The 24,532-nt window shown below is 44.0% G+C and overlaps 1 protein-coding gene across 1 annotated transcript in view; it reads right to left on the bottom strand.

The window, feature by feature from the left end:
• The window catches only part of LOC128442031 (histone-lysine N-methyltransferase PRDM16), a 58,769-nt gene extending 50,841 nt beyond the window's left edge, over positions 1 to 7,928 (bottom strand). Inside the window, exon 1 of the mRNA XM_053424199.1 lies at positions 7,626 to 7,928. Coding sequence (XP_053280174.1) covers positions 7,626 to 7,662 — 37 coding nt within the window. The 5' untranslated portion in view covers positions 7,663 to 7,928. The remainder of the gene's footprint in view (positions 1 to 7,625) is intronic.
• Positions 7,929 to 24,532: the final 16,604 nt, after the last annotated feature.

Here is a 24,532-nt window from a genome sequence, read left to right as displayed (position 1 = left end):
GAGTTACAATTTGTGAAACCACTACAGAAGAAGAGTAACAAAAATAAATATTGCCCTTCACTGAGAATTAACTAAATCTGTCATTTCACACTGTAAATAAATCTCTGTATTCTCTGCGAGAAAAAAAAAATGGTTTCTATGGTAACAAACCTCTTTAACCCCAAAATAAGCGGATAAACACAGGTAAACAAAATGAACTCCTTGCCCATGGTCAGTAGAGGAGTTTGTGTTTTCTGTGTTTTCCCCAACGCCCCGGAAACCAACACGTCGAAAAACCTTTGTGTCTTAATGCATCTTGCACGATACGGAAAAAAAAAAAAATGCCGTTGGATTGTGTCACCTTTCAATTCATTGCACATTTGATTAAAAAACACAAGACCTAAGATCACATTACACATTAGATCAATGAATTAGATTCAAAGCTGGACCATATTGGTGAGAGTATCGTCAGGCTACATCATGATAAGTGTCCCAAATATATTACATGAGACTAAGATGAAGTCTAAAACAAAACCTTCCTCAGAACCATTGATTTGCACAACAGAAATATGTAGAACGAAAACGTGATTAGATCATATCCTCATGTTTCAGCTGCAAAACATTGAAACAGTAACGCTGAACAATTGCCCAGCCTTTCTTCGTTTACGGAAATTTGTCAGCACACCAAGACACACAGTCGCGCTGCACAGAGAACAGAGAGCCCGGCGTGAATGAAAGAGGGGACAACATAAAGGACAGGAAGTTCAGGAATGGATAAAAGGAGCGGAGCACGCTAAGGACGAATGAAGAAATTAAAGGATCGACTGAGCGAGGGAGAAAGTGAACGGGCTAATGCCAAACAAATCGGGATTAGACCCAGATAAGACTAGTCACAATGCTGAGCAATCCTGCGGATATCACAATGCAGGGAGGAATCATGAGGGCTGCTTAAGCACGCTAATTAGGGACTCGACACATTCGCCCCTTGTTTTGCAAACAACACACACTGTTCAACAGCGGGTGGTGCACAGTCACACCAGACACACAGAGAGATAATCATTTAGCATTAATCAGCATCCTCCAGAATAGAGATGAAACATTTCCTACGGGAGGACTCCGGCAGTTGTGGGGTATTCTTAGCCCTGAGATTCTGGAGGGAATCTTCTAGACATGGTCCGGCTATGGGACGTAACTCGATAAGCGGCCACAGGTCAAGAAAAAAATGCATTGAACTGCAGTGTAACGACTTTTCTTTTTTTGGAACCCCCTTTTTTTGCCAACACATAACGCACTGCGAGTGCTGCTCGGCTATTTTTAACAAGACCCTGCCCCCATCTGCAGGCTGAAAATGAAGGGTATGAGGAGAGACGAAAAACAGGGGGCTGCTCAAAAAGAAAACATCAGGGATATATCTGAAACTGTCTCAAGCATACCACGGCCCGCGCTGCCAAACGATCGGGAGATTGCCGTGTTTTTGCAAACATGGCGGATGAGGTCATGGTGCAAGGCAGGAAAGAGGCATATTTGCCAACTGGATAATGTGAGGTCAACGTTTCATTGGAATGAATGGGATTTAGAACCATGTGCAGGAGCTTAATGCAATGGTATTTGTATGTCAACTCAAAATTTGACTTAGCCTGGCATGAGACCGGGCAGTAAGCATGGGGCTAAAACGTGTGTGTGGGAGAGAGGGCCTGCGTGCATCCAGGTGTAAGATGCCCACCCATCCCTGTGCCAGACCTGGCCAAGGTCAAAGCTCGGAGCAGTGACAGGACCTCCAACAACTGTGCAAAATGGTGTGTGTGTGTGGAGAGGTATACACACACACACACACACACACACAAGCCAGCAGTGCCAGCTCCTGCTGTTTGGATGACATTTACACTCAACCTTTCTAGTTTCTGATTGATTGGGGTTAAATCATACCAATGCCCAAAAATCTGTCACCGCTAAGTTGTGTGTGTGTGTGTGTGTGTGTGTATGTGTATGTGTGTGTGTCCATCTGGGATCTTGCGGATCTATGTATGGAGCTGTGAGTAAACCATTCAAATTCTGTCAGTCTTTTTTGCTTATTCTACAACCCGTAAGCATCCTTAGTTCTTCTATCTCTTGAATGTAGAGTGAAATACTTTTTGAATATTGGCTATCAAATAAATCAAGCCAACGCAAAACTGAAGTGAGCTACTCTTTGAATGTATACATCCTTAACATGTGAATCTTGAATTTAATTTCATAATTTAAAGCATATATTTTGCAATGGAGGTCGATGTGAGACTTGTTGGGAGATTGCATCAGAGACAGCTGAACGGTGTATAAAAGTGATCTCTGTATTTTTGCGGGCACATTAGGATCCATTCATGAGTCATTCCAACATCCAGCGGGTCATTGACATCTCTTTTCCACAGGAGTCTGAGCCAAAACAGCAGCACATTTACAACAGCAACTGTCTGAATAACAAGAAAAGCATTGAAATCACAGAGAGGAAGACAGGGAGTCGTAGTGCTGTTAGTAAAAGAAAACATTAAAACGTTTCAGTGGACCCGTCGTAAAACAGGCTATTTAAACAAATAATTGTAATATATCAATCGAGCTATCCTCCAATAAATTCATCTCCCCTCTTTACAGCTTCGAGCCTCACAGAGTAACAAGTTCCTTATATTCAAAGTCTTTCTCCGGTTTATTGCCTGCACAGGTGGAAGAGATCACGAAGGTTTTCTTTATTGGCCGGCCATTTCAAAGATTTAAGACTCAGCAGAACGGAGACTTCAGACTACACTGTCCTGCTCATTTCAGGGTAATAGGGATACTTTTACTGGAAAGAACCTTTTTCAAGGGTCCGCTCTCACCGAAAATTCAAAGATATGGTTACAAAAGGCAATGCATCTTTATTTGTATCATATTATGTGAGACAAATGTGGACCACATGTTAGTGAAACAGACAGTGGCTTGACACTGAACGAGCCACGGCAACGACTGGAAGCTTAAACAAAGCAACTTCCCCTACAGCAAATTAATAAGTTACAAACAGGCAAATTTATGGCTATAGCATGAGCAAATCGCCCTGAATGTTTTGGGTGTTGCTGCAGAGAGACGTACTCACTTCATCTTGTAGAATATGTTGTCTTATGTGTACAGTACAAAGGTATTTGACTGAACACACAAAGATGAGGAACTGCCCGAGAAATAAACACAGAACCAGCCTCTCTGCTCTCAACACACACTGAACTGTGTCCTCCATGAGCACACGCTGGGACGAGGAACTCACTGCAGGTCCAACAAACTTCCATAATCAAGTACTCATGCAGCCTATGTGGCCGTGCCAAATGTGGACTGATGCAATTAGTTAGGCTACACAATTCTTCATTCCTTCAGAGATTGACACAAATAGTTCTCAAATCGGTCCAAAATGTTCAGATCTAAATTCCCGGGACCATGAAAAAGGGAAGTGAAGGGAGTGATTCTGTATCGCAAACATGATTTTACAAATCGCTCCAAAGCAGGTTGTCTTCATAACTGTGTGGTGAACAATATTTCTGCAACTACAAAAAAGAGACTTGTACAAAGAACCAACACACAAAATCTGACACGATCTGGATGATTTCAGTTTCCAGGTGCAAAATGTCACAGGACTCTGTCATAGTCAGTCATTTTAGACTTTAGAAAGTAAAACTGTAAAACAAGAGTCGAATGATTCAGAGTGCTGCAAATATCATTCACATCATCACACGTGAATGCAAATGGTCTCAACGCAGCCACAAGAGTCTCGGGTTTCCGTTCCACTTTTATCTATGACAATAAAATAAAGATTTCACAGCTAGTTCCATTTTGCATTATTGTCAGCCTGAGTGAAATTCTAAATTAGACTGATTTATCAAAAAATGGCTGTGTGTCTAAATGGCAGTGTGCATGATTCATCAATTGACCTAATTTAAGAGCAACAAAACAAAAACATCTTCTGAAACCATCTAAGTCATCAACAAGATTACAATGACTTGCAGTTGTCCTCATTGGCTCCCTGGTATTATGACTTCAAAATAAAAGCAAGACAAACTGAGAGATTTGGGAAATTGTAGTCACTCGACATTACATTTCCTTTTCATTGGAAGATCCTATCATTTTTATGTTGCAGGCTCTAATCTGCGAACATGGCGGAGTGCTATCTGACACACATTACAGCTGCATGGCAGTAATACATGGGAGCCCACTGCAGGACCCTGTGAGCGTTTAGCCAGAAGTTCAACATAGCTACCATTGTTGGTTTTAAAGTGTTATGGGTTGGGTTTTATTACTTCTGTCAAAACATCAGAAGCTGTTGAGCCAGGCCAAGTTCATGACTGGGAGTCCATCTAATAAGGGCCTTTAACACAAAGATCAATAGAGTGGTATGGCAATTAGTATACATGGGCCAGAGAGAGAGAGAGACAGAGGAGGGACTGTGAGAGGAGAATTGTCATAGGTTCTGTACATTTGTTCTGAGTGGTTGGTCTGTTTGGTGAAAATTCGGATTGAAAATATATTTTTAAAAAACGCTTGTTGAATAAGCGTCACTCTTCATGTTATTGTCTTCATCCACTATAATACTATTCTATCAATACTAGAAATCAATATAGTGCATAAGCTGTGGCTAAAATCAGAGGGAATTCAGTTGCTACCTCCTGAGTGTTTCTTTTTTTAAAGAAAGAGCAGAGTGCGCGCGAGTGTGAGTGCGTGTGTGTACGTGTCACACCTGTACACTGAAATAATCCAGAGGAAAAAGAAATCTACACCCCTTCAACCGGAAGTCCTAATTGAAAGCCACTTTAAAGCTACACATGGGTCCACCAGAAACACCACAATAAAAACAGCCGCAGTCACACACACACACACACACACACACACACCATGGCTCACAACCATACGCGCAGGTAAATGGAAAATACTACTAACAGATGCAGAAGGCAATTTCACTGTAACTCTCTGCACTTCGCATATTTATTTTATGGTTGTTTTATTTATAAGACTCAACCAGAGGCCAGGTCTCATATTAAAGCTGATATCGCTCATAAAAATGACACGTGACGTTAGGGCTCATGTGTGAGGATTTATTCACTTTTTTTTTATATATATTCTAAACCTGACAAAAAAACAAATAAACGTCCAAGATTTAAAATGAAATATAATCAAAAACAATACAATCGCGATGTGTAGCCTTTGGTCTCAAATCAAATTACGCACTCCAATAATTAATTCAATCACAGACAAATTATTAACGGTGGGGAGCAGAGGAACAAAAGTTGCATTTATTAAACACACACACACACACACACACACACACACACACACACACACACACACACACACACACACACATCATACAAATACAGGGACACACTTGATACTGACACCAAAACATTTAGTAAATAAAGCTTAAAGGCTGCATGTTAAAATAAAATCCCCACGTGTCCATATCGATTGTCTACGTTTCGACGGAGTTAACGTGTGTCTCTGTGCGCAATCTGCCGAGAGGAGGAATAACACAGTGATAAAGCATGTGGTGCATGTTTGTCTATGGGCCTCCTCTTCTCAGCCACAGGCGAGAGTTTCACCTAAGCGGGAGCAAAAAGAAAGAAAGAAAAAGTCGAGTGGAATAAATTCCCACGCGTTGTATTCAAAATATGGGGGCCTGTATGTTTTTGAATGTTGAATAGAACGACAATTTTTTTTTTTTTCACGTCTGCTGTTTTTCTTTTTTTTTACTCCACTATGAACCGCTGCTGCAGCACCACACATCCTGAGGAGGCCTGTGGGCTGCAGAGGCTCCAGTGGTCCGGTGAGACAGAGCCACAAAGCCAGGCATTTGTGTTCATTAGCACCCGGATCAACAGACTACCAGGGCTGTTTAGAGATCAGGACCAAGTATAATTATACCGAGCAGAAGCAGGATCCTCCACATGTTTAAGTATTTTCACAAAGTGGCCCAATTAGTAATCTTTTGTTGCTTTTCGTTTTGTTTTTTTTCTCCTTCATTTTTTTTCTCCTCCTGTCTGTCTTTGTCTCAAACTTACACGGGAACTTGACCCATGTGCACCTATGATGCAGGAGTAATAATAATAAAAAGTTATGACTGTGCTGCTTATTATTGTTACTATTATATATCTAAATGCATGAGCCTAATTGAAAACCAATAATCGCATCACATTTAAAAAAATTTTTTAAACTCACTGAAATAAGAGGCTCGTTTCAAATAACGTGCTCCAGAAGCTGTGCACAAATATATATTTCACATTCAGTCTGAAATGTGAACAGGCAATTCGAGTAATTTTTCATGTCTAATTTTAAGATCGGAGGCCAGTGGCTTTGGCAAAGTTACAGAGTTTTTAAAGGCCTGTACTCATGCAAGCAAGTTTGCTCAGCACAAAAACAATGACAGCTATATTAAAAAAATAATTGGTTTTTAATAGGATAAAATATGTATTGTATATACATGGCAAAATTTGTGCTTTAGCTCTGCATTTTTTTACCAAACTATCAATCAAAAGTCACTGTGGATAAAATATAACAAACAGTACTGCAGAAATGGCTGTGTTAAAAAGTAATCGACTTTCAAATGAATGGATAATCATAATAATTATAATAATAAAAAACAGTGAACCAAATCATTGGCCGTGGAAAAAAAAGTGCATGCATGCAACAGCCAAAAAACAAAAGATGCGAATCCTGAACCAGCCCCAGCAACAATATACAAATGTCAAACAAAATAAAAAACAACACGCTCCATTTCCATCAACAACGTGCTATCGTGCACAAAACTGAATACATGAATTTCCCCCGAGTGACGCGAGCAGCCGTCCACTGAGTAAGTAGTAGTAGTAGTTGTTGTGGTATGGGCGCCTTCTTGCACAAGACGCATTATTGATTGGCATTCCCTGGAGGAGGAACCAGCCCGCTGCAGTCCGAGGGCCCAGGGACTCCACTGAGTGGCCGCGTACAGCGATATCTTCTGCGGCTAAAGCAGGATCGACTTTTCAAAAAAAATGCATTAAAACATTGCTCTCTCTTTCTAAATTCCCCTCCTGGCGTCTCCGGGTGCAGGAGAGTGCGCACAGCCCGGCGTGCGCTGTGCAGCAGCAGCAGCTCTGCAGCAGAGCAGTGCCACAGCGCCCACTATTTCAAGAGCCGGGAATATGATTTCACAAGACTGGGAGCTGCTCTACAGACGACGAAAAAAAAAAAGTTGCTATCCATTTCGTCAACTTTCCTGGTAACTTTCGGGACACGGTTCTGCGACACCTCTGTGCGTCCCGAACCACAGAAAAGCGCAAATAGGAAGATGGAGCAGAGGTTTTGGGGACGTCTGAGTTTGTGATCAAGTAAAAAGCGCCAGCGGCGATTCTCATCACACATGAAACTTTCTGACACCGGGGAAAGCAGCGAAGCCAGGAGCGCAGCAGCGGACACGAGCCCGGAGCGGAGACACACTTTCAGCGCAAAACTTATCTGCGGACAAAATACGCGTCGCCCCCACCTCCTCCTCCTTTCTATTTTAAAGGATATGACAAATGACAAGGACGCGCTGGACATCTACACACACCGAGCCGGAGAGTTCGGAGACCGGCGGCACAAAGCGAGAAGAAGTAAAAGCAGGGAGAAGAAACCAGAAGACCTACTTTTGGCCAGTTTTCTCGCCCTCGCCTTGGATCTCATCTTGTCGGCTTGTAGATTCCTCTCGTCGTCCTCCGTGAGCCCAGAAGCAGCAACAACACTATCTTCATCTCACCAGCATTGTCAGTTAGGACACCTTCGCACATGCGCACAGGCCATTCAATCTGACACCCTCGCCGGGGCCAAAAAACTTTCCAATGTATTCATCATCATCATCACTTTTTTTGTCCTATCGTCTCCCCTTTAGATCACTTATCTCTTCCCCTCCTCCTCCTCTTCCTCCTCCTCCTCCTGCTCTCTCCTCGCCATCTCACCTTCCCTCCCTCCCCCCTTTGCCATCGTCCCCCCCCCCTCCCTCCTTCTCCCCCCTACACCCCCCAACCTCCACCCGCCCCATTCAGCTCCTGCCAGCACCTTCTTGTATTTTTACCCCTTCGACTACTGGGTTTTCTGCAACCGGCGGCGGACACACAGGTATGTTGTAGTCTGGATCCTTTCATAGAAATATACTAAAGAAAATGTACATTATTGTATCATTATTATAAAAAATGTTTTAATGTTTTGACAAAATACGGTTATTTGAGAATGTAGCCTGCACATGCAGTTTGAGATAAACGTATAGTATGTGGATGCAGCTGATATCTCATCACGTGCTCTGCCAGTGTATGTGCTTTAATTGCAGGTTATTTTTAAACATTAATTTGCATGCATGCGTAAAAAAAGGTGGAAGGCTCGATTGGAGTTGCACCTTATAGACTAGTATGATTTGTGTGTGTGTGTGTGTGTGTGTGTGTGTGTGTGTGTATCTGTGTGTGAACCGTGTTGTTGCCCTCAGGACAAGCAGCGGCCAGCAGCTGTTTGACACATGCACGCGGAGGCTCCACCAGCAGCACCGGGGGAAGGGGGGGACGTTCACGTTCGTATCCACAGTCGTATTTGTGGCACTTTATTTCTGGGAGAAGTGCTTGTTGCTCATTTGTTTCAGCGCCACTGTTCCGCGTAAAGTTACCTGCGCGAAGTTGGAAACGCCGGAGGACTCGCGTGTGTGTGTCCGTGACGTTGGCACCTGTTTGTTTGTTTGTTTGTTTGTTTGCTGCAGGCCGAAGGAGAGCGCCTTTAGGCATTAGTGTGCACCCCGTGATTCCAACAGTCTGAAGAACGAACAGGTAATTTATACATTTATATTCATGCATTTATTCACAAAATCAGAATTCTGCAGCATTTTGATTTTGATTTATTAACTTTTGTGTTCATATCGAAGTTGTAATTTAGGCCTGTACTGTATTTATAAGAGGACAAATAACTAAACTTTTATTATAGGTTTACTATCCTGCAACAATTTTGCATATTTAAAAAATATAAAAATGTATGACTATCAAACTTCTAATAATACTAATTACTATTATAATAATAATTATTATTATTATAATAATAATTCATATTGTTATTATTATACTGATAAATTGACACTGTTTATTTTTGTGGACCGAAATATTAATTCACAACCTTCTTTCTTTCTCAAAGACTTTATTTACTAGAGAATTAAACAAAGTAATAAAGTGCCGTTAGAGTGCTGCGTGGTGGCGGGCCGGACGTCACATTCATGTGGTGCCTGGGCCTTTAGCCTACATGTCATATGGGAATGGTTTCCGTCTGGTTCGGCTGAATAAAGGCGGCTCTATGTTGGAGCCTATTAAAGATCGGTGGTGATGGAGCAACTGCAGTCTGCTGCATGGGAGGAGCGGCACCAGCTCTCTGCACACCAGTCACACTACACTTCTATGGAGGGGGGGGGTTCAAATCCATGCGTAGATTATTATTAGTAGTAGTAATATTCTTAATATTATTATTAGTATTTCCCTGGTCTTCAGATCGTTGTTTAGTAAGAAGCGCACGAAGCAAAAAATAACTGATATGAATAAAGGCTCGAGTTCATCAAACACGTCCTCAGTCTATTTTGGAAACAAATTGCCTTTGGGATGTTTTCCCTCGAGTTGGAGTCAAATTAATGAAGTGATCATTAATCAATAATGATCAGCGGCAATTAGCATATATTATCTATTTATTAGGGAGTTGCTATTGGCATCATGAGTACGTTTTTTTCTAATCCAGCATAAATGGAAGCATGTGAGGTGTGAGTGTGAAGTGTGAGGATGTGGTTGTATCGTTAAATACCTGCACAATTGTCAGTGTAATAATAATAATGATTGTTAATGTTATTTTATTAATTTAAAGATAAGCTGCACCGTCTTTGCACGCAGACGAAACACGGACAAAAAAAATGGAAGCAGGTCGATAAACAAATCATAAATGATGTGGTGCACAAAGGTTCTGTTTATTCCCTGGCGACTGAAGGAGGAGTGGGAGCGTGGTGACAAGCTATCAATAATCGATCGGCATCATCGATCCCGCGTCCTTCACCCAGCTTCAGTCAGAGGGAAAACCTGAGAAGGGGAAGTCATCCAGCACAACTTTCCCTCGCAGGTTGTCGACATCCTTTCCCTCAGCCCGCCCGGGACACGAGGCCAGGCCTCTGAGTGTCCCTCGCACATCGGGCCGGACACATGATTCCACCTCGTGCAGCACCTTCTGCACAGAACAGCCCAATTCACTGTGATTATGTTCGCAGAGAGAGAGAGAGAGAAAAAAAGGTGCTGCGCTCTGACACTGGCCCTTCGAGGGAATAGCCTACTTTTCTGCGTCATTTAAACGTCGACCTGTAGCGGGGCTGTGGAGACGCTGAACGGCTGCGCAGACACACCTCGCGTTTTTTTAAATTTTTTTAAGAGAATTTGTTTTCCACAAATGTGACTTCTATTTCCTTGTCTTCAATTTTTTTTTTTGGGGGGGGGGGGGGGGTTCTACCACTTGTGCAACGCTGATCCTCCTCCGTCTCCGGAACAGAGGTGTGCTGCTGCTGTAAATCTGGGCTGATCCCTCTGTTTTATTCATCGGTCGATTTAGACCGTAGACAGGGAGATGAGGTCCGAAATCAACCGAATGTGACAATAAACGAATTAAATCTGTAGCTAAATAAACTGAATGGAATCAGGAACCTTTTGTTAAGCTGCGTTTATTTTATGAATGTGCGTTTGCTCTTGAACTTGGTGTTCACTGCGCCTGCAGGACGGACACTGCAGTGCGACCTCTGTGGCAGCTCCTGCATGGCCCACACATCAGTACATACACGTCCCTATAACATTACAGTGCCCGTCTGCAGCCGCTGGGGCCTGTTTATGCTCAGGCTAATTGTGCAATTTGCGTAATTTGTGGACACAATTTGCGTAAAAAAATGGTTCGGTTTCCTTAATCTCATTCTTATGCGAGTTTATAACCGTTTTTCCCAGATATCCGTTGATGACAACAAGAGGTGAAGGTACCAGTGGCTATTCATTTCAAATTATCTAATGCAAAGAAGGGGGAGGGGTGAACACAAGTTTATAACACTGTGGACTGGTGTGGCCAGACCGTGGTGACTGTACCCCCCAACCTCCTCACACACACACACACACACACACACACACACACACACACACACACACACACACACACACTCAGGCACGCACACACACATGCACGCACAAACACCCACACACCACAGGCTGCTGAAACCCAAGCTTTATCCGCGTTGGAAAGGGCTTCGGGTCCCTGGATTAGACTTTTGGCGCAGATAACATCAGCGCACATGAGATATGTGAAACGGAGCACCTCTGGGTCGGGCCTGCGGACGAGGCGGGCCGGGGGACTTCAAACGGCCGCAGCGGGACCCTCTGTGGGCGCTGGGAGCATTGTGAATTTGTTAACTGTAATTCCGCCGCAGTCGATGTAATGGGAGCGTAAACATGGCAACTAGCTGGGACGATGCGTGGAGGCGCGCGGCTCATGCGGACACGCACGCACAAACCACTGTACGTGACCGGGCCTGTGTGAGGGAGGGGGCGATGACCCGCACATCATCTCAGACTAGGAAAAAAATGACAAACACATTTAAAAAATAAAATAAAAATCCCCTTCACCACTGTTTATTCTCTCCCACAGATCGATAAGTGCAAATCAACCATGATCACAGGAGCTAATCAATTAGAATTAGACCCCCCCCCCCTCCTCCTTCCTGTAGTGAGGTGTGAGTTTGGAGTGGCTCTCCACCCTCCTCTCCACCCTCCTCTCCTCTAATGAAGCCCCCACACGCGGTCACAGTGAAGTTGCCTTGGTAATTATTAGCCATTAATTGGGTTCAGGACCTTGTGCGTCTACGGAAAATGGGAAAACTGAGCGCTTATCAGAGACGTTTCTTTTGGGGCCTTTTGGCAGCGTTGTTAACATGCTGTCAGGGACGTGACGGGCTACTGATAGCGGGAGTATGAAGAGGTGAGAGGCCAGCGACTGCACCGATACAGGCGCACCGCAGGAAGCCATGCGCTGCTGGCAGTCCACATCTGGAGAGCTATTAAGAATATATGGCCGATGTAGACAATGATTCAAACACATGCGCGTGGCGTGTGGGCCGCTGATCGATCAGACAGATTGGTGATTCGAAATGAATCGATGAAAGAATGTGCAGTTTGAGAAAAAGTTATCCAAAATAAAGAATAAACATGGCTCTTTTGAGTCAGGTTATATTTTGGGAACACATTTATTATGAATTTATATTATTCTTAGGCTAAATTGATCATTATTAATTAGCACCTCTATGATGACAAATATTACAATTATTCTATTCTATATTTAATTGTGTGATTGGTAATTCCTGAAACATGCGTTCAGGTGTCACCTCATGCAGTTTGAAACAATGTTTTCATACCTGCTATTGACCAGGCCAAAACATAAACAAATAATTATATTTAATCATTTTCGTTTGTCCTAAAATTGTAGAAAATATTTCATCATCCAACCAGTTTTTCCGCTAATATTGCAAAATGTATTTAATGGCAAAGGTGAAAAGGACAAGATAGAATATCTGTGATTTTAGTTTCAAATTATCACAAAATAAATCGTCATGTTGATTTTGAAGCAACAAATATGAAAACTGACAAAGTACAAATGAAATCACGGCTGACGATCAGTTTGCAAAAGGTAAATAAGAAATATGCAAAGTCTGACTAAACGTGAGTGGGAATTAGGTCTATCTCCAAAATAAAAAAAAATAAGCTGTTCAGCACACGCAGCGCCTCCCGCCCGACCATCATTAATGCTGTTGTTTTTAATTAATCGCTCGTTAATGTCGCCATCAATTTCCCCGCTGATCAGAGGAGCGAGCAGCGACACCCTCGCCAAATAAACGCACATTAAAATATCGCCTGGAGGCTCGAGTGAAAATTACCCCGATGTAGAAATGACCTTAATATGATGTAATCAATCACGCTGTCTGCTGGGACACTGGGAATCACAATGTTAATCTTTTAGTTTGCAGCGGTGGGGGAAAATAGCCTGTCATATTTTACAACTGGAGCCGAAAGAGCGCACAGTTTTGAGTGAGTTCAGTGACACGCACGGAGGAAGGAGAGGGAGACTGGTGCAGCCATGGAAGCTGCCCAGTAAACGGAGAAAACGTGTATTTACGCACATATTTACGCAGATAGTGAGATGGGCCTAGAGGCCTTTGGGCCTGCTCGTTTCTAAACAATATTTCACATAAGTTGTCTCAATAAAGGCAAACTGAAAAAAATATGTAGCATATAAGATTATTATTTTTAATATTGTGAAATCAATATTAAAGTGAAATAATAAAAAAATATATTTTAGAATAGGAATTTGAAGACATATGGCAAACATCATCTACAATATTTCCCTTTTTGTCTAACTCACCATTCACAACAAATTACCACAAATTCCTTGAAATAAAGAAATGAATAATGAAAAAATAGCCCCCAGATCTCTAGTCACAGAGAAAACCTGATCAAATGTTGGAATGAGGTCTGACGTCTCATGTTCAATCCAAGGTGAAAAAAAAAAGAAAGAGGGAGCAACGACAGAGATGAAGGCTGCTGCTGTGTACAGCTGTCCAGGTACCAAACACGGGTGCAGAAGTATATCAGCACAAGAACATACACGCAACCTGGCAGGTTACAAGAGGCTGATGTGGGCAGCATCGGGTGCTGAGGCCGGTGCATGTTATCATTAACAACTGTGGACAGACGGAACAGGCCCGAGCCCACAAGTGTCCATTTCACAGCAGCCTGGCATGGCGGCAGGTTAGGACTCTGGAGAGCCGTCTGCCAGCCCTCAGCAGCCCTTTGAAGCGCCACAGCTTCTGTGATTTCTGGTTCTCGTCTTTGAAACGAACCCCCTTGAAGGTCCAAACCTGAGAGTTGTGTTCTCACCTTCTGCAACCATCTGATCTGGGATTTTGTTCTCATCAAACCAGCTTCAGTGACCCGGTCGCACTGCTACTGGGCTTTGATAACACACTTGGGGCTTAGGGAAATGTGTAGTGACAAGGGACTATGGAGCTGGCTGAGTCTGTTTACTAAACTTAAATGCATATTACAATCAAGTGCAGCTAGACAACGGAACTACACAACAACATTTAAAATGTGACAAGAGTACATTGTCAATAATATTGATTCAAATTTGATCAATTGTCAATTTAATAAGTCATAGATAAAATAATATCACAAACATGTGTATAAAGAATATCAATAAGCCAAACGGCTATGTAAAAAAAAAAAAAAGGATTCACAGCTTTAAATCCCAAACTTCTGGTTTCAGTAACTAAACAATATTCTGAGAAAAGAAAATCTTTTTTTTTGTTTCAGGAATATGGAGAATATGTGACAGCTCCAGAGCCCACAGCCTCTATAGGAGCACAGAAACTGCCCTCATGTATTATAAAACTGTATGAGGGGAGTGACATCACTGCAGCCAGCTATAGTGGGGCCCCACAACACCACACACACACACACACACACACACATAGCCGTAAAAATGCTTAGCAGGAGGGATGGGAAAGTCTCAGTGGCGAATATTTTCTCCACCCAGTTGTGGAGCAAAATCAATGCTAATGTGCAGCGTGGACATATAGGCTACTGGATATGTCATACGTAATGATGCATTTTCATTCTGCTGGACTATATAATTAATTTGCTGTAGCGGAATCATCGTCTCCTTCCCCACATCTCCACGTCTTGTTAACGTCCCCATGCTAAACTGATCTGCTTTTCAGTAATGTTTCCACTGCCAAGGTACGCAGGCCGGCCCTCAGTCCAAGGGGCACTCTGAGGGATTCCAGCAAATCAGAAATATGACTGAAACATAACCTGATACGGACACACACACACACACACACACACACACGCACCCACTAACACAGTGCAGTGCCTCTGAGAACTCTGGTGTGTATACTCTGAGTCAAACATTTCCAACTTAGCCCCTTTTCCCCCCGCAGCAGCTGATGACTTCCCAACAGGAAGAAAAAATAAATATAAAACTTACACCAAGCTGCACACTTACACTGTAAGCCCGAAACAAACAGTAAAACACCAAACAGTGCAGCAAAGGCCAATAAAGGTTTTTCAACCACTGAAGCACAAACACTGCAAGTATGGCAAACAAACCCGGCAGCTCTCCTTCACCGTTTTTCCATTTCCATAGAGATTATTTTCTCATTCTCCCCTCAGACTCCTGTAGCCCGGCAGTGACCAGCTACATTATTTATTTGTTTGTTTTCGCTGCACATTGTATTTGTGTGTGTGTGTGTGTGTGTGTGCGTGTGTGTCCATGGCGAGGAAGCAAAATGTGTGTGTTGCCGGACTGACAGGATGATTAATAGGAACTAAAGCCATGGGTGGAGGGGGTGGGTGGGGGGTGGGGGGTTATGCTGGATATGGAGGTGGAGGTGGGGGCTGGGTGGGACTTCGGCACAACACATCAAAAACAACAGCACTTCCCGGGGTTTTGCCGCCACTTCCTCTGTACGGCAACACCTTCGCTCCCCGAAATCTCTTTTCACCCCCTGCACCTGGGGCTGGCTTGGGAGGGGGGGGCACAGAGAAGAGTTAACGCTCACCTACAGAAACAAAGGGGACGGGTTGAATAATTAGTCGGCAGGAGAGCTGAGGGAAGAAAGAGGCACAGGAGGAAGTAACGCAGGAATGTGAACGTGCATCAGAAGTGCATGTTGTTTGTGGAAGGGGCACAGGGAGTGCTGAAATGGCACAACCTGGATAAATATTGACTCTGGACCCATTTCACTCGTGACGGCTCAAGCTGGAGCCGTGAGCACTGGTGGCTGAAACGAGGTTGACGGAGGGGACAGGCGGTGTCGTCGTGGTGAAAGGAGGAGGTCCGGGATGGAAGTGGCTTCTCTGAACTTGCGGCAAAAAAAAAAATCTGGCAACCGGCGGCAAAAGAGTCAAAGACGAGTCACACTCCGGGTGAAGGTTGTTTGCCTAGCACAGAAGCAGAGATGATGACGATAACGGAATGAAAACATGATCCATTAATTACACACTTGACATCATATTCGAGAATCATTGCAGCTGCAGAGGCTCAGGCCTGAGAGTAGAGTGCAACCTTACAGTGCCCTGCTCTCCTCCACAGATGCAGGGAAGCGTTGAAAGACTGCCCTCCTGTGTCAGACACACAAACACATGTTGCACAATAGCCTGTTTCTGTCTCCCCCTCTCTCTACTGACATTGCCTCAATAACAGAAATAGCTTCTGTGCGAGAGCCTCCGAGCACATGATCCACCATCACTAACGTTTCTGCATCTGGATGTTTATTGAAGGTAAACATTTGTATACCAAAGGAAATTAATTGTCTTTACTGTGTGTGACAAAAGCATGTTCATCATATGAACCCTATGTTTCCTTGTGCTACCTATTCATGAGGGAGAGAGAGAAACAAAGAGTGGATTTTAACAGGTTGTCATCCTCCACTCTTTTCCGAAGGGAGCCTCCTGCCAAATCCCTGAGCAAGCTTAACAATTCCATTACCGCCGTGCAGAACACCCACACCACTCTTCTGCAGCCAAGGCATTTTAAAGGAGACGAGTTTATTGACTTCAAATTGTTACCACTTGGGCAACGAAAAAATAAAAAACCTCAAAAAACAATAAGCCTGCATGTCAAAATGTAGCATGTCAAGCTCTGGGGTGATTTTTATTAAAGTCCTATTTGTTCAGATGAGGTTGAGGAAGAGCTCTGAATGGCAGTGGCTCAGTGAGACACCAGCACGAGACCGTTTCCCCGGCACACCAATGCAGATTGCTCATCACTGGAGGGACTTTATTCGGCGGTGTGGTTTCTGTTAACATCCAATGGCTTGTTTTACAATGGGGCTCATCTGTGGACCAAATGTGTCACATGGAGAGACAGGAAAGATTCCGTCTCTTTGGTTGAGCTAATAAAGTGTGATGGATGATCGGATTCGCGATATGCCCCCCTCTCCTGGCTTGCCATTTTCATAAGCCCATATATGTCACCCACTGACATTTGCCATGTGGTAAAACTGGACAACTTGTCACTCAGTTTTGGGGATTTATTCCCCCAACCATCAAATCGCACACATGCTGAGAATAATGTTTTGTTGTTACCCATCCAGTGTAACCTTTGTGGTTGTCAGTTGGAACCAGGCTACTGTGGGACGTCTATAGTCTGTCAGCTGCTGGGGCTTCAGTTTGTGGATGACTGGGTTTACACACACCTGTAGGCCTGGGGTCATGGTGGCACCTCTCAGCTTTTCCTGTGGGATGGTCTGCTCTGTTGTCTGTATGTGTGTGTGAGTGAGAGATCCTGTAACTCCAAAGTATATCAGAATTGTACTCAGTGGAGCACATACCCCCCCCCCCCCCCGCCAAGGCCAACCCCCCCCCATGTGAAAGCCCATTTAAACCCGCTAGATCCGGATTGGGATTTGGTTCTGCAACTAATATTACAGACTCATTAATATCAGTTCACTAAACATGTCTCACCATAAACATATCAAAATTCTGGATCTGCCTTCTTCTTTGGAAAACGTTTCAGTAGTTTTTGCATAATCCTGCTCATAAATCAACAAACGCAGGCAAAAACATTAGCCTCCTTGGATGAGGTGACTACAGGGGAGTGCCAATTCATTTAAATAACCAAAAATCAAATTGTCCAATAATTATCTAAAAAAAATCACCAATAAAATGGTTTCATTACCTTCATCAAGGAGGTAATGTTGTTACCCCTATCCAGTTGTTTGTTTGTTTTCTGGTTTGTTCTCAGTGGGATTGCAGAAAAACGATTTCCATGATATTCAGTGTAAAAATGGGACATGGGCCAAGAAAGAGACATTTATATTTGGGAGTTGATCCAGGGTTTTTTAATCCCTCTCTTTACATAATGAGACCACAAAACTGTGGTCTGTTTAACTTGAAAATATATGTAAAAAAAAATGTCATTAAAATGTCTAATCAACTAGACTATTTTAAACATGTTATGCATTTATATAATCCAAACTATTTCCAACAGTGTTCAAACCCAGAGAGTATTTTTTTATAACTTCCAAGGCAAACAACATATGATACCAGTTAGCCAGTGGGCTGTTTTTCCCCACTGTTTATATTGGTCACTTGTAATGGCTCATAATTATTCATTGCCGTTTCCTGCACATTCTGTCGCCGAACCAACCAACACAAGAACATTATGGGGCAAGTAAAGATGGCGAAGACAACAACTCCCATGATCCCACACTGCTTCACGACATCTTCAAACTAGGTCTCTTTATTGAGTGATCCCTAGAAGCTGAAGATACATTTACGAATACTACAATAAAAAAAAAACTGTTTTATGATTCATTCATGTGCTGTTCTCGACTCACACCATCAGTCACCACATCAGTGTTGTGGCCTCGTACAGCCGCTTGTTAGTGTTGTTCTCATGATGTCAAACAGTTCAGCAGGCATGCTAAACTGTTTGATGACATCATGACCACAACACTTGTGATTGTCAGTGAGGAGGAGATCAAATGAAATGGTTTTGAAAATGGGTAACGCCAGCTGACACCTTCCTGTTGTCTGCAGTGGACTACAGGCCATGACTGTCTAGAATCAGGCTGATCTTTTGATGTTGGCTGTTGATTTTATAACGAAACAAGCAAAAGACCCCAAAACGATGACTGTGCTCAGCGTACTGCATCTCGGAAAACTACGAGTTTGTTGCCACTGGAAGCTGGACGTCTGAGGCAGTGTTTATGGGATAAAATAGGAAGGGAAGAGTTTGTTTGCAGATTGCTCTAAACCCATTTTGGAAAGAAGGAAAACCTCAAGGTTTATCATACAATATCTCTGGAATATACATATACATAAACAGATAAACTTAAATGTTGGACTAATTTAGTATATGTTGGAACAGTGTGTGTATGTGTGTGTACACGACCATGTCTCCGAAATAAATCCAGAGAGAGTTCCAGGCAAACTGATCTGTTTGCTAAAATTCTCAATCAGCTGCTGATCAGCTCAGTGCTGCTCTGCCCTGTCTGCACCGAGAAACTCAGCAGCCTTCATCTTCAGCAGGCAAACAGAAAAGGCCAAGAATAAAGAATAATCACACTTGTCTTTGTTCCATTCAGTGTAGAACATTAGATCAAGACAGGCGAGATGGAGGAAGGAAGAAGGAGAGGCGTGCAATATAGGAATAAATGTGAATGTGTGTATGTGTGTGTAGGGGGGAATGGGGGGTACGGGGGATTCTCTGCCACTGGGTGAGCTTATCCAGATGATCTGTTCTGCTTCAAGAGAAGCAGAGAGAGGCCTGATGAACGGAGTGTGCCACACACACACACACACACACACACAAACAAGCCAGGACTTCATCAGCCTTACCTACCGCTGAGTGTACGAGTCCCCCTGCTCCAAAATCAGCACTCCAATAACAAACTCCACTGGCTCCTCTGATTGGTCGTGACGAATCCTCTCTGCTCTGTGGAACGTGTAATGTCTGCCACTGATGGCCTGTCACCTATATTTCATGTGTGTGTGTAATTATATGTGTACATTATGACTCATATTGTTTTTCACGTTACTACACATTAGCATATGAATGTTTTTGAGATGATTGATAAAAGTAACGAGTGCAAAGACATAAAAGAGAAGTATAAGAAGTCAAGAGAAAAAAAAAACCTTTGAGAAAATGTGCTATTCAAGCCGTTTTGCCTTGGCTGTAATTAAAATGCGCTATGTCTTTTATCAGAGAGTGGGTAGGGGGTGTGGCGGACTTGCCCTTTATTCTGTCCACCACCTTTTTTTAGCGAGCAATATCAGTGGGTGCCAAATGGCAAAGCCTGCCGGATCATTATTTGAGTGCCAAAACGGCAGGAGAGGAAAAGGCTGCAGAAGCCAGTCATTAAAATTCCAACCACCTTGTTGACTGCATCTCCCCAACCAGCTTTCATTTCCCCCCCGGGACTTGGAGGCAAGGGACAGTGAGCGAATGCAGCTTGGCCGAAGATGAGGGAGACAGCCCTTAAATTGGATGTGGGAGAGATGTCCAGCAAAACGGCTTGAGACTCACTGAACCCATAAACCAATGCTGATCTCAGATCGTTGAGGGTTATAAAGCAGAAACCTATGATGTTTGAGATCAAAACAAGAAAAAAATAAACCACAAACACACACTAGTTTCATATTCTAAATCACACCTCCGAATCTCTCCCAGAGAGACAGGAAGGGTGACCGTCAGAAAAAGGAAGATAATCTCAGGTAGATCTGTCAACGTTCTTTACGGTTTTTCCTTTTCCTCTTTGTTGAAGCTCAGAGTGGGACCACACAGACGGCCGAGCGAGGACAGTCAGTGTGAGTTAAGCGACAAGCGCAGAGAGAGGAGGTGGATTTGTGCAGTGGACCCTGGAGACTCTCGGGGGTCCGGTGGTGGCCCTTGGTATTGGTGACAGTGTCTAGGCCACGAGCCACTGAGGAGAAAGGGGGAGACAATAAGCCTCAATGGTTCACTGAAGACTGGCTTTCCCAGTTCAGAGGGGGAGAATGCTTGATTTAAGTTAGTAGATACATGACGTCTTACAGTTGCACAGTACTGTTTTGATTCACAGGTCGAAAAATAACACCCACGCTCTTTTTAATAATGTTTTTTTTAATGGCATCTGTATTCTTCTGTATATCTGGACCTGCACATAACCAGAACCATTGTTGTAGCAGTATGTGCTCTCTAAGCATATTGTTGATCATTATAAATAATTAATCTAAAGGCTAATGGACATTAAACGCACCAAACAACAGAGGTGTGTGTTTGTGTGTGTGGTTGTATGTGTGTGCGTGCGTGTTTGTGTCTAAATTACCTGCTGACTGACAGGCTGATGGCTGTGAGTGAGGATGTGCTGATGGGCGACCAGTGATGCACTCCTCCCCCTTGTCGCCAACAGTCCTGTCCCGTCACCCCTTCCTCCGTCCTCCCCCCCCCCCCCGCTTTGACCTTCCCCCCCTTGTCCTGTGATGCGCTGCGGTAGGTCAGGTAGGCACCGAGGGCGAGCGAAAAAGAGCGCAAGGTAGAGAAGCAGAGAGGCACCCGGGTCGGAAGGGGAGACTTTTTTTTTATCATCATTGTTTCAAGCTCACTGACCCCCCCCCCCCCCCCCCCCCATCGCTGACTGCTCAAATGTCTTCTCTTTTCAACACACCTGAGCTCTCCCTCCCTCTCCCTCGCTCTCCTCACCCCTCCATCCCCGACACTACCCTCCTCTCTCTTTCTCTCAAATCTCAATCCTGCAAAAGCCCTCCTTACCCCCACACAACTCCTCCACTCACCATTTGCTCCTCTCCTGTTTCCTCCGCTTCTCCTCTCAATGGGCTCACACTGAGTTTGGAGGGTCGGGGCGAGGGGGGAGAAAAAGAGGGGGAGCGAGAGAGAGGTAGAAAGAGAGACAGAGAGAGAAAAGGAGGGAAAGCGGCAGGCCTCTGGCTGTAAGGGAGAGTGCACCTGGATGGGCAGGCTTCCTGGACACACTGTGAGGGGCTATTGTCCTGCATGTCAGCAGCCCCTCTCTTTTAATGGGGCCCGTATATCATCGTTCTGATTATGGCAGATGACTGGGACTTGGGGAAGGAGGGGTAGAGATGGTAGATCTGGAAGAGATGTATGTGTGTGCGTGTGTGTGTGTGTGTGTGTGTGAGAGAGAGAGAGTGAAAGAGCGTATTGGGAAGGGAGGTGGGATGAAGGCGAGGTTTGGGGACAGAGGCTTAAAAACTCAGGGACCCCCAAATCCCCCATCGACTGAAATCCTAGCACTTAACCCCAGCTATGGCATTGTGTGCTGCCATGGGGATTTTTTCTTCCTTTTTTGTGGCCGTCATTCTCTTTAATGGACTTTCTCGCTCCATCTACTCCTCCCTCTCTCCATTCACCCTGTGGATGCTTTAGCTGAGAAAGTTATTTTTTTCCTTTTGGTTTATGACTTGTTTTCTTTTCAGAGGTAGGAGGAGGGGAAATGAAGGCCGGTCACCTGTGTCCTCCGGCCTGAGCGGCCTCTCACACACACAGTCACCGTTAAGAGATTTCACAAAGGAGAGAATCACAGCGATGGCAGCGATAAACCGTCCTTTAAGATACTGAGATCAATGTAGTCAAGTAAATGTCGGTCACAAGTCAGTTCTAAACATTTACCTTAAAAAGGATTTTCTGTAAACCCTCTAAATATCTTTTGGGGACACAATCATACTCGTGTAAATGTCCATGACATAAAACATGCTACAGTGCAATTAACATATTTTGTCTAAGTTTCAGAACTGATCCCTTTCAAATGAGTAAATGGTCATTACCCCCATAATTTACTGCCTATGCTGGATTATATTCGTTGTGTATCTGTAAATTGACTGGGTTCTTCTCTGGCTCATACCACATCCTTCTACCAAGTTTTGCGGTAATCCGTCAAGTACGTATTGTGTATATTTTTGCTAACAATCAAACACATTCTAAACATAACCGCCTTGGAGGGGGTGATAATGGCTACTAACTAAAAAGTCTGCATAAGAACAGATCATTGTGTGCGTGTGTGTGTGTGACTGAACGTGCATGCCTGTGTATGTGTGCTCATTTCCCAGAGCTGATTGGGCGACAGCAGCCATACATCACACTGTGACCTGTGGTGCTGAATCTGTAATGAATATATACACAGTTTCCACCCATGGACTGAAGCATCTCTTCTGCTTTCATCATTTAAAAAAAACATATTTAAAGTATCTTAATATTAAAGCAAAAACCAATTCATTACTGTTTTCGATTTGTTGAAAACCTATAGTACGCTCTAACGCTGAAAGTTCAACTTGGGCGCCCTCCTCAGACGCTGAAGTGACGAGGACATTGCAGAAAGTTTGTTTTCCTGGTTCATTATTATTCTGCACAGATGGAACCTTAATCAACTTCTGTACTTTAAATACAAACAATGTAGCTGACCTAAAAACCTAATGATCACCTGTAGATCATATATTCCTTTTAACTTTTTCCAAAAAGAAAGATGAGGTGATAGATTTACAGGGTGTGAGTGCATGTCAGAGTACTTCCTATTTGGATGGAGGTAGCTGTGAATAGAGGGCAGGGAGAAGCCTATAATCCCTCTATGCTGCTTGAATAGAGTCATTCTGAAAACAGTGAGTCAGTGTCCGCTCGCTGCCTCAGATGAGAGGCAGTTAATGTGTCAGTAATTGGACAGGCAGTAGGTTTTGGGAAAAGCCCTTTATAAAAATATCCACCCACAGACTCAAGAGAGTGTGTGTGGCGCACAGGCAGCGCTCTTTACTGCCTGAGGAATAAACAAACAAACAAACAGCAAAGACGAGATGGAGAGAGGTGGTTTGGGGGGGAGAAAAAAGAAGGTAGAAATAGCAGCTGCATTCTTCTGGTGCGTCTGGCTGGCAGCTCTCGGGGGATTGGCGGGATTAAGTGCGAGCTGCAGATGACATCACGGGTGAGGACGGCCGCTCGACTCGTAAAGTGCCCCTTGGTTTGTGCATCTACCGGCCGGGTGCCAGAGCCGGGGTGTGGACGAGGGGGGCGAGGGGGATCATTAGTGAGGTTTTATTGGAGCGCTGGGGAGGAACTGCTGGTACATGGGTGCAGACGCACAGGAAAACTGGACTCAGACGGGCTGTGTAGTGCAGCTATTTGATTGCTCCCAGACCCTCCATGCACACTGTGTGCGCGTGTGTGTGTGTGTGCATGTGTGTGTGTGTGTGTGATGGAGAGACAGAGAGAGAGAAAACGGTTTGATACGAAATTGAGACTCATATTGTGGTCGGCAGTGAGTGTGGGAGAGTTTTCACTTGTACACATAAGCAAGTCTGTGTTTATGTTTGTGTGTGTGTGTGTGTGCTTGTGTGTGTGTGTGTGTGTGCGCTTGCAAGGATTTGTTGGCACGTGTGTATAATTGTACTTTTATACATGCTCGTGCATGTGTGTGCACGAGTATTTCCTTGTGATGGAAACCAGAGATATCCTATAGCTGTGGGGGCCTGATCTGCGAGTGGGCTGTCCAACAAGGTTTGTTCCGAGTTCTCGTAAAAAGCACAAGGCAAAAGCCAGAATGCCACCCCCACCCACCCACCCACCCACCCACACACACACACACACACCCTCCTCCTCCTCCTTCCTTGCCTCTTTCTCCTTATGAACATATATAAGACGACAGCAGAGCTATCCAGTGCTGGCCAATACAAATCCGACTCAGTCACCTCCAGATGGGATGGCTGCCTTTTACATGGAGAGCTCAGCAGTAGCCCGTCCCGACTCATTATGTCACTTCATATAAAATGAAGTCAACCACATCTTCTGGGAGTGGCTAAACCTAAGCTACCTTTCCTTAGTTATACTGGAAGAGATCCCTTTAAGTGAACTGTGACTTCTGAGGAGATTTGCGAAACAGCTCACAACGACCTGTGTGGTGTTCAGTTCATGAAGTAGGGCCATAGCAGACAGTGGTTTGACACACTGTTAAAGATTT

The sequence above is a fragment of the Pleuronectes platessa genome, chromosome 6 (assembly GCF_947347685.1).
Source record: "Pleuronectes platessa chromosome 6, fPlePla1.1, whole genome shotgun sequence".
NCBI lineage: Eukaryota > Metazoa > Chordata > Actinopteri > Pleuronectiformes > Pleuronectidae > Pleuronectes > Pleuronectes platessa.
This window is presented reverse-complemented; position numbering and strand designations above follow the sequence as displayed.